General features: G+C 40.1%; 2 protein-coding genes across 3 annotated transcripts; both read left to right on the top strand.

Annotated features, from left to right (window-relative positions):
• The first annotated feature begins 992 nt into the window (after positions 1-992).
• Positions 993-3,250, top strand: hax1 (HCLS1 associated protein X-1). Of its 2 annotated transcripts, none has more exons than XM_084919180.1 (7): positions 993-1,192; positions 1,467-1,717; positions 1,978-2,177; positions 2,269-2,323; positions 2,420-2,553; positions 2,648-2,774; positions 2,848-3,250. In XM_084919180.1, exons 1-7 carry the CDS (start codon positions 1,128-1,130, stop codon positions 2,919-2,921), a joined length of 906 nt encoding a protein of 301 aa, XP_084775306.1. In that variant the 5' UTR covers positions 993-1,127; the 3' UTR covers positions 2,922-3,250. The 2 variants fall into 2 exon arrangements, with proteins under 2 accessions (XP_084775306.1, XP_084775307.1); XM_084919181.1 differs by having other exon boundaries at positions 995-1,192; positions 2,648-2,759.
• Positions 3,251-5,868: 2,618 nt separating this feature from the next.
• On the top strand, positions 5,869-9,502 carry aqp10b (aquaporin 10b). Its single transcript, XM_084919137.1, has 6 exons — positions 5,869-5,970; positions 6,596-6,722; positions 8,259-8,396; positions 8,611-8,729; positions 8,989-9,206; positions 9,301-9,502. The coding sequence occupies exons 1-6, from the start codon at positions 5,884-5,886 to the stop codon at positions 9,500-9,502; spliced, it is 891 nt and encodes a 296-aa protein (XP_084775263.1). The 5' UTR covers positions 5,869-5,883.
• The last annotated feature ends 840 nt before the right edge of the window (positions 9,503-10,342 follow it).

Raw genomic sequence — 10,342 nt, 5'->3', positions numbered from 1 at the left:
TTTTTTTTTCCTTTTTTTTTTTTTCCAATATGTGATTACACCTTGTAAGCACTAGCTTATGTTTTTAGAAGCCAAGTGAGTTGCAGCCAGTCAGAAGACATTGGGCTCTCAATGAGTGGGCTTGAAAAGGGTCATTTCCGCCACTGGATGAAGTTAGACGTAGCAGAAATTGGATTTCTTAAACTCTGAATCATGCAAAGCTTCTGTATTGGAGCATCAGAATAAAAAAATAAAATACTAAAAGCTGTAAATGTTCTCTCTAAATGAGCTCTGATCAAATTTGGCATAATTGTATTATACTCTGATTTCATGAGATATATATATGACCCATACACTTACCAGTTACGCCTTGCTAGCAGCAGATTGTACTGTTATGAAGGGGGGCTTCATAACTGCTTAATTTTTTTCATGGCACTGGAAACATTCCTCAGAGATTTTGGTCCCCTTTGACATGATAGCATCACACAGCTGCAGAAGATATCCATGCTGCACCTCCATGATGTTCCACTGGATCCCAAAGGTGCTCCATCGTATTGAGATCTGCCGACCGTGGAGGCTGATTTTAAAAACTCATTGTCATGTTCAAGAAGCTAGTTTAAGGTGCATGAGCTGTGTGACTTGGCCTGTTATCCGGTTGGAAGCAGCAATACTCAAGAAGGCTGTGTTTAAATTGTACTAAGGGGACCAAAGTGTGCCAACCACCAGCAGCAGCCTGAACCACTGATATAAAATGGTTCCAAGCTTTCTGTTGTCAATACCAAATTCTCACCCTACCATCCAAATATGCAGTTGAAATGGAGACTTATCAGAAAGGCAACTTTTATCCAATCTTCTGTTGTCCATTTTTGTTGACTCCATGCAAACTGTAGTGGTCTAATTCTGGTGTACCCTTCAAGGTTCAAGGTGGTTGGCCGTACTGTTACCTGAATCTCAACAGTGCGCTTTTATTTCGAGTGCCCGTTTTATGTATTATTTACGGTAAAGTAACATTACGACAGATTGCGTCATGATAAATCGTCTAGAACGCTTTACGACATTGTTGACAGCTGTAGTACTTCTTGGCGAGTTTCTCCAGTTGCTTGCACATTTTAAGTTATGGTTTAAGTGTCCACCAAAGCTGCAGTTAAATGAGTGTTTTTGATTTATTTCGCGGGTTCTTCGGGGTACCCGGAGGCCATTATCGTGGCCGGAGGTGAGTTTATGGCGTCGGAGTACGTAGCTGTACACTCGGCTACTAGCTAAACTTAGCTGCACGCAGAGAAAGTGTACTATGTCAGGGACAAGATTAGTGTTTTCTGCCAGGAAAACCACAGCGGTCCTTCAGCTAGATTTTGGTGCTATTTATGCTCACGGAGTTAATACGATTGAGTACTTTGAGGTCTGTTTGCTGGTGGCATGTTATAACGCAGTTTCTAAACCAAAGGGAGATTTCAAAGTTTGTACATTTGTGTTACTTCGTCTATCAGGGACCTTTTCTTCGATGCCATGACTCATGACGACGACGACGATGAAGATGATGAAGATGGATTCCACTATGATGGGTTCAGTGGGGAGCAGCAGGACCCATTTGACAGCGCCTGGAGGTTTAGCTTCAGTTTTGGCCCGGACGGGATGCGGATTCAGGACCCCCCGATGTTTGGCCACGTCCTCAGGGAGATGGAGGAGATATTCTCCCAGCTGGGTCGTTGGGAGGGACATCCAGAGTCTGGACGCTTTGGTATGAAAACAGACCCACAAGCCCCGTTTTCATGTTGCTTGTTTTTAACGAAATGTAACAAAAAAAAAACAAACAAGTATAAAAAGTGTCAGTAAAGATGTATGGTGTACAATTCTTTCACCCTGGAAAAAGAAATAATTAAAATCGCAAAGTTAACCATAACATCCATGCCCATGAAGACTCAAATTCTTACCACAACTCGACATGTTCCTCTCCTCTGTGTTTAACCTGTTTGCTCTTTTGCCCTCTTTGTGTTTTAGATGTTCCCCACATCATGCCACCACCACCGTCTCAGGACAGAGCAGAGAGAGGACGAGGAAGCTCCAGTGGAAACCCTCTGAGAGACTTTATGCTCAAATATCCTGACAGCGACACACAACAACGATCCAGAGAGCCCCGAGGTGATCACAGACCTTCTTATGAGTCACCTGAATTTCATGGCCGGACCCCTTTTTCCAGGGTAAAGGAGATATTCACTCCTCCTTCTTTGTTTCTGTTGCGACACAAGCGGTTGTATATTAACTGAGATTTTTGTATTGTGTGTTTAAAAGTTTAATGATATTTGGAGACACAAAACTCCACAGGAGGAGCACAAAGGTGACAGAGGTGGGTGGTGATGTTTACATTTTATTTGATAATTTAGTGGAAGCTCTTTTTGATTGTGTCAAATTTATTTTCTATTCCCATCCTGATCCTCCCAAGATCTGGACTCGGCTGTGTCCTCTGATGGCTTGGATCAGCTTCTGACGCCACCTGCTGGTCAGGCACCCAACCAGCCCAGAACTCGGTCTTTCTTTCAGTCTGTCACTGTCACTAAGGTGGTGAAGCCTGATGGGGTGAGTGTTTCTTAATTCTGTAATAATACGTTCATAGTGATTCTTTTAATAGTTTTGTCTCCGTTTTGATGAGCATTTCGTTTGCGTGTGTCAGAGTGTAGAGGAGAGGCGTACGGTAAGAGACGGCCAAGGCAACGAGGAGACCACGGTGACTCGCTCGGGAGGTTCTGGGGGACCAGATCATTCGAATGGACCCGTGCTGCCAGGTCAGCCTGTCTCCGGTGTGTGTTCTTTGAATTGTTTATCTGACACACACACAAAAAAATCATGTATTTATTTTTGCTTTTCTTCCAGGTGATCCCCAATGCTTCTCAGACTTGCGGGATGATGGCTCATTATTCTCCAGGTTCTTTGGAGGCTTTAAATAAAATGTGAAGGAGTTATTAGAGATGTGAGCTGGCATATTTATATTACATACCAATGTATGGACAAATAGTTTCACGGTCTTCCTTTGCCAAAACGAATATGTTGGATAAATTCTCGCTGGCTCATTTAAGATGAAACTGGAAGTCCAAATTGATCATGCAGGATCGAAGCTGCAGATCCTGAAAGCTATTGATGGTGACACACTGAGACACATGCGACGCTGAACAATTCACGTTTCCATATTTTATTTTTGTATTGTCCTGTAGACAAGCCTGTGTGGATGTGAGTGAGTGAAGAATTAAATAAAGACTCTTAATATATGTACAAAGTTGTTTGGCTCATATTTTTGTTAGTAACAGTCTTCAGATTTTACATGATCAAAAAACAAAACTGCACAATATACTTTTAAGCAGAACTTAAAAAAAATGCTGGATGTATCAAATATGATACAATTTAAAATTCATATAATTTTTAAAAATTTGACACCAAGTTCCATAAATGCTTCATTTTCTGGCAAATATTTCGTGGTTCAGCCTCTACGTGGTCACAATTTCTATCACGCATCATGTACAGCTCATTTAAACCTCGAGTGAGACGGACCAGTGACGCTGCCCTTTCTCTTAATTTAAAGGAGCTTACACATTTAACCGTTTGTGTCAGTTTGTCAACACGATAAAGAAATGCTGTTGTTTTAAATGAAGGAAATCTGTCAGTCCAATTGTTTGTGCTTAAATTATCAGAAGTAAACTTGTAAAATTACAGAATCAGATCTGGTAGCTCAGCGCCCGGACTGTGCTGTAATTATAAAACAAGTTTTTCTTAATTCAAAGAAAAAGTTGAATGTCATTTTTTTTTTTTTTACTGTGTTACAAAATGAGACATTTCTGTAGCAGACGGTGCTAAATTTAAACTTTTTTTGACATTTCAATGTTTGTTGGTTACTTTGTTGTAGTGAAACTTTTTTTACATCTATGCCCTCCACATTTTTCTAAGCCGTCCAGGCCTTCTGTTTGACACTCCTGCTTTAAATGGTTCCTATTATAATAATCTCTGGCTCCATATGTCTAATCTTGACTGTAGCAGAGTAGCATTTTTTTTTTTTTCTTATACTGTACCTCAGTGCAGCCAGTGGAAAAAGTCATTTTTGGTTCATCTGTCTGGTGAAAATCTCAGAGGGTTTGAAAAGCAGTTAGTTGGGCTTCTGTGTTCAAAGCCAGAGAGGGATATAAACTAAAGGTAATGTTTTAGGCTAAAAGGAATAAAATAGAAATACAGATGCTTTTGTTTTTTGTTTTTTTACATTGTAAAATTTGAATCAAGAGGAAAAATGGACTGGCAAAACAAATGACAATAGTTTGTCTTTTTTCTAATCACACAGAATAAAACAACACATAAAGCAACTAACTTTATATTGAAAATTGATGCATATGTAAACAAATGAAATAAATGATTTTCTTTTAAACACACATTGTATATGAGGGTTAAATCACAGTGACAGTGGGCAAAGAATTAAGAAAATCAGTGAAAGAATAGAAGTTGAAAAACTGATAAGCTGGGCTTTTTTCTACTTTAAGAAATAATTTGGGGATTGGTTGCGACATTTTGTGAAGAGCGGTGTAAAAGTCAGTATTTTGTGCTGCATAGAAAATACCTCGAGCGGAATGATGGGAAACCAAACATTTAGTTAGTTTTTAGCTCTGCATAGTTTTAGTTACAATAACCTTGGAAGAGACACGTGAACAAACAAATCTTCATTTTTGAGTCTAAAAGGGTTTTGACATGAATTCAAATTCTTCCAAGTCTATCAAGTCGTCCTCTGTTTAACTGTGTTTACGAGGGTTTATGAAACCTTTTCTCATTGGTCCATCCTAATCAGCTGATTCCACATAAAACGTTTCCTTCTGCTCTGCAAATGAATGTGTCAGGTTTTCAGTTTCTATGTTTACAGAATATTAATTTACGTTTAATCAACATTAAAAGGTGCTGGATACTCTTTGATGTGCGAGGTCTTGCTGCTGTGCTCAGTTATTAAGAGGAGCGAGGATAACGGGATCTTTCCTGTGGAAGTTGACTTCATATATATCATAATCAAACTATTGTGATGCAGATACAGAATTTATGTGATCTGATACTGCTTGGATGTTTGCATTCACTTAAATATCAGTTGTACTCTTTTTATCTTATGTGTTATATTTGTTAGAAAAAGAGATTTTAACCTCAATGAGTCTTTTTCCTGGATAAATAGAGGATATATATTGCGTGACAACAACTTTTATGAGGTAGTCATTTTTAATGGGTTAAAATGAAGTTTAAATGTTGGCTTAACCAAGCAGAGCTTCATCTTGTATCATGTTATCAATGATGTGAGGTACTTTTGCTGCCCTTTGTCCACAAATCCCCTGTGATCTGTGAACCGTATCTGGAAATCACTACAAAAACCAGAGCCCCTCTCACAAATGTCCTTTTGCTGGGGTGAGAACACAATCCAGTCTGTTTATATAGAAGTGCATTTCAATCTGATCATCTTTTGACATGTTTAATTGTTTTTATGTTTTGTAATGGTTTTCATCCTGTGGGAATACTAATGATCCATGTTGAGAAATACAGCAGTGGACGTAACATAACAGAGTTAAGATCTTGAATTTCTTTTCCGATCAAACGGGAACAATCAGATCCAGTGCCAATCAAATGAGGAAACCCTCCACTGAGCCACTATCGAGCTTTTGGTGCACAATCTGTTTTTCATCGCGCATGCTGTGATTAAGATGTCCTGAGTCCACACACACTCATAATCACGTCAGCAATTCCATAAAGTGTGTGACGTAGCCTCCACCTCCAGCATGAAAGAGCAAACTCTGCTCAGCCAGGCAGACGGTGCAGTTCTGCGGGTCAGATCCACCCGATGACACCTGCCCGGCTCTGAAAACACACCTGTTCCCAGAGTGTGCAGAGGAAAGCTCGGGGATGGAGAGGCTGCTGAAGAAATGTCAGATCAGAAACCAGCTGATCAGGGAGTGCATGGCCGAATGTCTCGGCGTCTACGTCCTGATTGTAAGTGTCCTTTTCTTCTTCTTTTTTCATACATTTAAGATATAGTTAAAAAAACAAATAAAGTTCCCTCAGTTCAGCCAGTAAACTCAACATGAAGTGTGTCAGTCAGTGAGTTTCCTGTAAAATGCCCTGCTGGTTTGTTTAGAGCACCTCATAAATCTGCACGGTGTATAACTAAGGACTTTGGCCTGAATGAAACGGACAGAGGGTGACAGGGACTGCAGGGGAGGGGGGGTAAAATTGGACTCTCTTGTTAGTGATTTCCAAAGGTGATATTCCTTTGACTGCAGTGCTGTTGTTTTATCTCTAATGGCTATCTGGGGCAATGAACATTTACAGCACAAATCATAAAGCAGCTCTTTAGTTAAATAATAAAAAAGGAGATTGCACCAAGTGTGTCAGAACATGACGTCTCTACTGTACTGCATGGTGAAAACATTCAAACTGGACGTATGTTGAATGAATCTAAGCAAGATAAAATGCTGCTATTGTGGATTAATCAGAAAATTAATTTGGGGAGGTTCTGAAGATTTTGAGAGTTTGGATCATTATCCACTGTTTTGATTGGGTACACTCGTGTATATATTCGACTGCTAATACTTCTCTTCATTTCATGTAATTGCAGCTGTTTGGATGTGGCTCTGTTGCCCAAGTGGTCACAACTGAAGACAAAAAGGGCCAGTACCTCTCAATTAATCTGGGTTTTGCTCTGGGAGTAACATTTGGGGTCTTCGTGTCTCGTGGAGTATCGGGTAAGGGACTGAACGAAGTTACTGGGTATGCAGAACTGTGATTAGAAGTTTACATACACTAATCTTTGCCATTAATGTCATGGTAATTTGGGGAACTTAATTATTTCTTTGTACTGTCTTTTTTCCAGGGTGGAATGATTGTACAGCATACATCTTTACTGATTTTCTTTAATCCACACAGGTTCAAATATATACACACACTGACTTAAATCTTTTAATAAGCAGTGCTGAGGGGTTTTTAACTTGACAAGGCCAGAGCCTTTTAACTTCTTGCTAGTGATCATGAATCACTACAGTTTGGTAGTTTTTCATTACCAGCATGAAGGAGATTTAATTGACAGCACTCAGTGGACTGAACAATGGGAAAGTCCAAGGAATTCAGTGAAAATCTAAGAAGGAAAATTGTAGCTTTACAATGGGAACATCTCTTGAGACATTTCTAAACAAGTAGAAATTATTAAGAAGTGAGTTTCAAGTCGCAGTGGACAGAGAGAAAGCTGACAAAGAAATAAGGCCCTGCTCCAAAACCAAAACCAAATACCATCTGGAGAAAAGTTTGATGGTAACACAAGACAAGATTGCGCTATACGGCCACAATGACAAAGAGTATATTTGAAGGAGTAAATGCGAGCCTTTCAAACTTAAGAACTTTGTGCCAACTGTCAAACATGGTGGTGGTAGCATCATGGTCTGAGGTTGTTGTGCTGCTAACATCTAGCTGCTAAATGATTGGCTAGATGAACAAGCTAACATTACACTTCTGGAATGGCGTTCCCAAAGCTCTGACCTCAATCCTATTGAAAATTTGTGGATTGTGCTTAAAATCCAGGTCGGTGCCACTGACTGTGTATGTAAACTGTTAGTGTGAGTTAATGAACTTTACTTTTCACTGTGACGAGCAATGACGGAGCCAGACAATCTGTTCTTAATCTGAAGTTAGAGTTGTGTTTTTATACAGTAAACCACCAGTTTACAACAGTCACATCACTTTAATGGTGTAAGATAAAGACCCTGCAATATGAGAGAGAATTTGCAACGATTAGACAGCCCCCGATGAGGAAGCACTTGGTGATGTTTTTAGGAAGAAACTTCCTGTAACACCAGGCTTAGGGTAGGCTGGGAGGGGGTATCGGTTTTTTTTTAGGTAACTCTTATTTAATTATAAGAAACTAGAACATTCCTTTTTAATTGCTGATAAACCTCATAAGACTGTTAACATGTCTGTAAAGGAACATCAGCCACTGAGAAACTGCTAGAAAAAGAAGTGGTTAAATTAATATGTATGCAGATCTCTAACAAGAACAAGCGTGTTGATTGTTGTGTTGGCCACACTTGACTCCACACCTGGTGACAAGTCTTACCCTGATCAACAGTTTTGTCTGAATCCCAGTTTAGATCATAATACCTGGAAATGAACTCTTTGATGTGTTGTTTGGAACTGCCATTAATATTATACTAAACAAAAATGCAGAAAAAAACACCTTACATAATAGTTATAAACTGATATGTATGTCATAACTGTGATTTCTTTTTAAGGTGCTCATTTAAACCCCGCTGTGTCTCTGAGCTTGTGTGTTTTGGGCCGCCACTCATGGGTGAAACTGCCTTTCTACATCTTCTTCCAAGTGTTGGGAGCCTTTCTGGCTGCGGCTACAGTTGCTCTGCAGTACTATGGTGAGTGTTTAACAGTGAGCCCAGGTACAGCAAGGGAGTTGATAATCATCAATTGAGGCTTTTCAAATCAAATAAATCATGTCGTTTGATAAGCTCTCGCTCTCATGTCATCTCATGTTGTAACATCATTTGTGTTCTGGAAACGTCGCGGCTCTGAACAATAAACTGTGTTTTGTGTCTGTTTGATGATGCGTGCGCGATGAGATGTTTGCAGACGCCATCCAGGCGTACAGCGGAGGCGATCTGACGGTGACGGGTCCCACAGCCACAGCAGGCATATTCTCCACTTACCCCGCTGACTACCTGAGTGTGTGGGGAGGTATCGTGGACCAGGTCAGCCCTTGTTTTTCTTATTAATTAAGGATCATTCATCGTCATCAGGCTGACAGATAAAGATGGTATAACTGCTCAATAGTCGTGTGAACCTGTATAGTTATATCGCCAAAAATATACCAGGCTATTTCCTGAAACTTAGCTCCACATTGATAAATGGAGTAACTTGCCTTCACCCAGCCAGGAAACGCTGTTTTTCCATCAGATAAAATCATACTGTTCCTTCCTGCATATCTCTAACTACTTCCATGGCATCCAGGTGATCGGCACGGCTGCTCTGCTGCTGTGCGTCCTGGCTCTCGGGGACCAGAGGAACAGCTCCATCCCTCATTATCTTCAGCCTGTCTTAGTGGGAGCAGCAGTGCTGGTCATTGGCATCTCAATGGGCTCAAACAGCGGATATGCACTCAACCCGGCAAGAGATTTTGGACCTCGGTTGTTCACCTACATTGCCGGTTGGGGGGCGGATGTTTTCAAGTTAGTGGTTTCACTCCGGATGCTCTGCTAATTCCCATCTTATTTCCTCACATTGTTGACTGTCTTAAAGCAAACATGCTGTCTATTTTTGCAGGGCCGGAAGTAGCTGGTGGTGGGTGCCCATAGTGGCTCCTTGTGTTGGAGCGCTTCTGGGAACACTGATCTACGAGCTGATGGTTGAAGTCCACCATCCTTCAGAGCAGTCCCAATCCCAGGCCTCGTGTCCGGAGGATAGAAGTGACAAGATGGGGGTTGAGCTGGAGGGGGTGGAAGCGGACCGTGAAAAGCCAACTTAATGATTAAATCGTGTAAAAGAGAAACAACACAGTCTGTGTGTTAAATGCTTTTTAAGGTGTGATAGTAACTGAAATTATCTATGTAGAGATAAATGATTGATCCAAATAGGCAGCTTCTGATTGCCTCAAACTTATTTTGAGGCATAATTGCACCAACACCTACAAGTAAACTTTAGTTTCCTGGTTATAGTTTCTTCCACAAATTAGACGGACTGCCATAAGACAGTTGCTTTAGTTCAAACGGCCTTTGAGTTATTCAGTAAATATCTTAATATCTATCGTTACAGACGTTTTTACAAACATTTACATTTCACCAGATACTCAGGTTATTGGTTCACTTTTCATTTAGCGTTACTGTCAAGTCAAATGAGTGAAAGCCAACCTCCTGCAAAAAAAAAAATGATATCCCCATTAGCCTCATGTTTGCCTTTGTATTTAGTGCCAACTGGCAAATGTTTGCATAATACTGAGTAAACATCACAAAATGAGCATGATGTCCAGTCACTTAGTGCCTTAATGATTTGCTAATATTGACCAATAGAATATACTTGTATAAGTCTATATGTAGTCCTATATGCAACCTTCTTTTTAATAGAACATGTATAGCCCATGCTGGACAAACTCTCCAGTGTTTCCAGTATTCTGAGCGCTCCCTGCAGCCAGTGTTGGTCAAGTTACTTGAAAAAAGTAATCAGTAACTAATTACTGATTACTTCCCCAAAAAAGTAATCCCGTTACTTTACTGATTACTTATTTTCAAAAGTAATTAATTACTTAGTTACTTAGTTACTTTTTAAAAACACGATTTACAACCCGAATAGGTGATAAAGCGATAGATCT

Source organism: Perissodus microlepis, chromosome 22, assembly GCF_051167445.1.
Source record: "Perissodus microlepis isolate ML-2025 ecotype Zambia chromosome 22, ASM5116744v1, whole genome shotgun sequence".
NCBI lineage: Eukaryota > Metazoa > Chordata > Actinopteri > Cichliformes > Cichlidae > Perissodus > Perissodus microlepis.
Note: the sequence above shows the minus strand (reverse complement) of the source record. Positions and strands in the feature narration are given on the sequence as shown.

Bases quoted from the DNA above. Each gene is read 5' to 3' on its own strand.
- hax1 (XM_084919180.1), top strand. From the start codon at position 1,128: ATGAGTGTTTTTGATTTATTTCGCGGGTTCTTCGGGGTACCCGGAGGC. The intron at 1,193-1,466 runs GTGAGTTTATGG...TTCGTCTATCAG, and splicing joins GGCCATTATCGTGGCCGGAG to GGACCTTTTCTTCGATGCCA. The intron at 2,554-2,647 runs GTGAGTGTTTCT...TGCGTGTGTCAG, and splicing joins AGGTGGTGAAGCCTGATGGG to AGTGTAGAGGAGAGGCGTAC.
- aqp10b (XM_084919137.1), top strand. From the start codon at position 5,884: ATGGAGAGGCTGCTGAAGAAATGTCAGATCAGAAACCAGCTGATCAGG. The intron at 5,971-6,595 runs GTAAGTGTCCTT...ATGTAATTGCAG, and splicing joins TCGGCGTCTACGTCCTGATT to CTGTTTGGATGTGGCTCTGT. The intron at 6,723-8,258 runs GTAAGGGACTGA...TTTCTTTTTAAG, and splicing joins CGTGTCTCGTGGAGTATCGG to GTGCTCATTTAAACCCCGCT.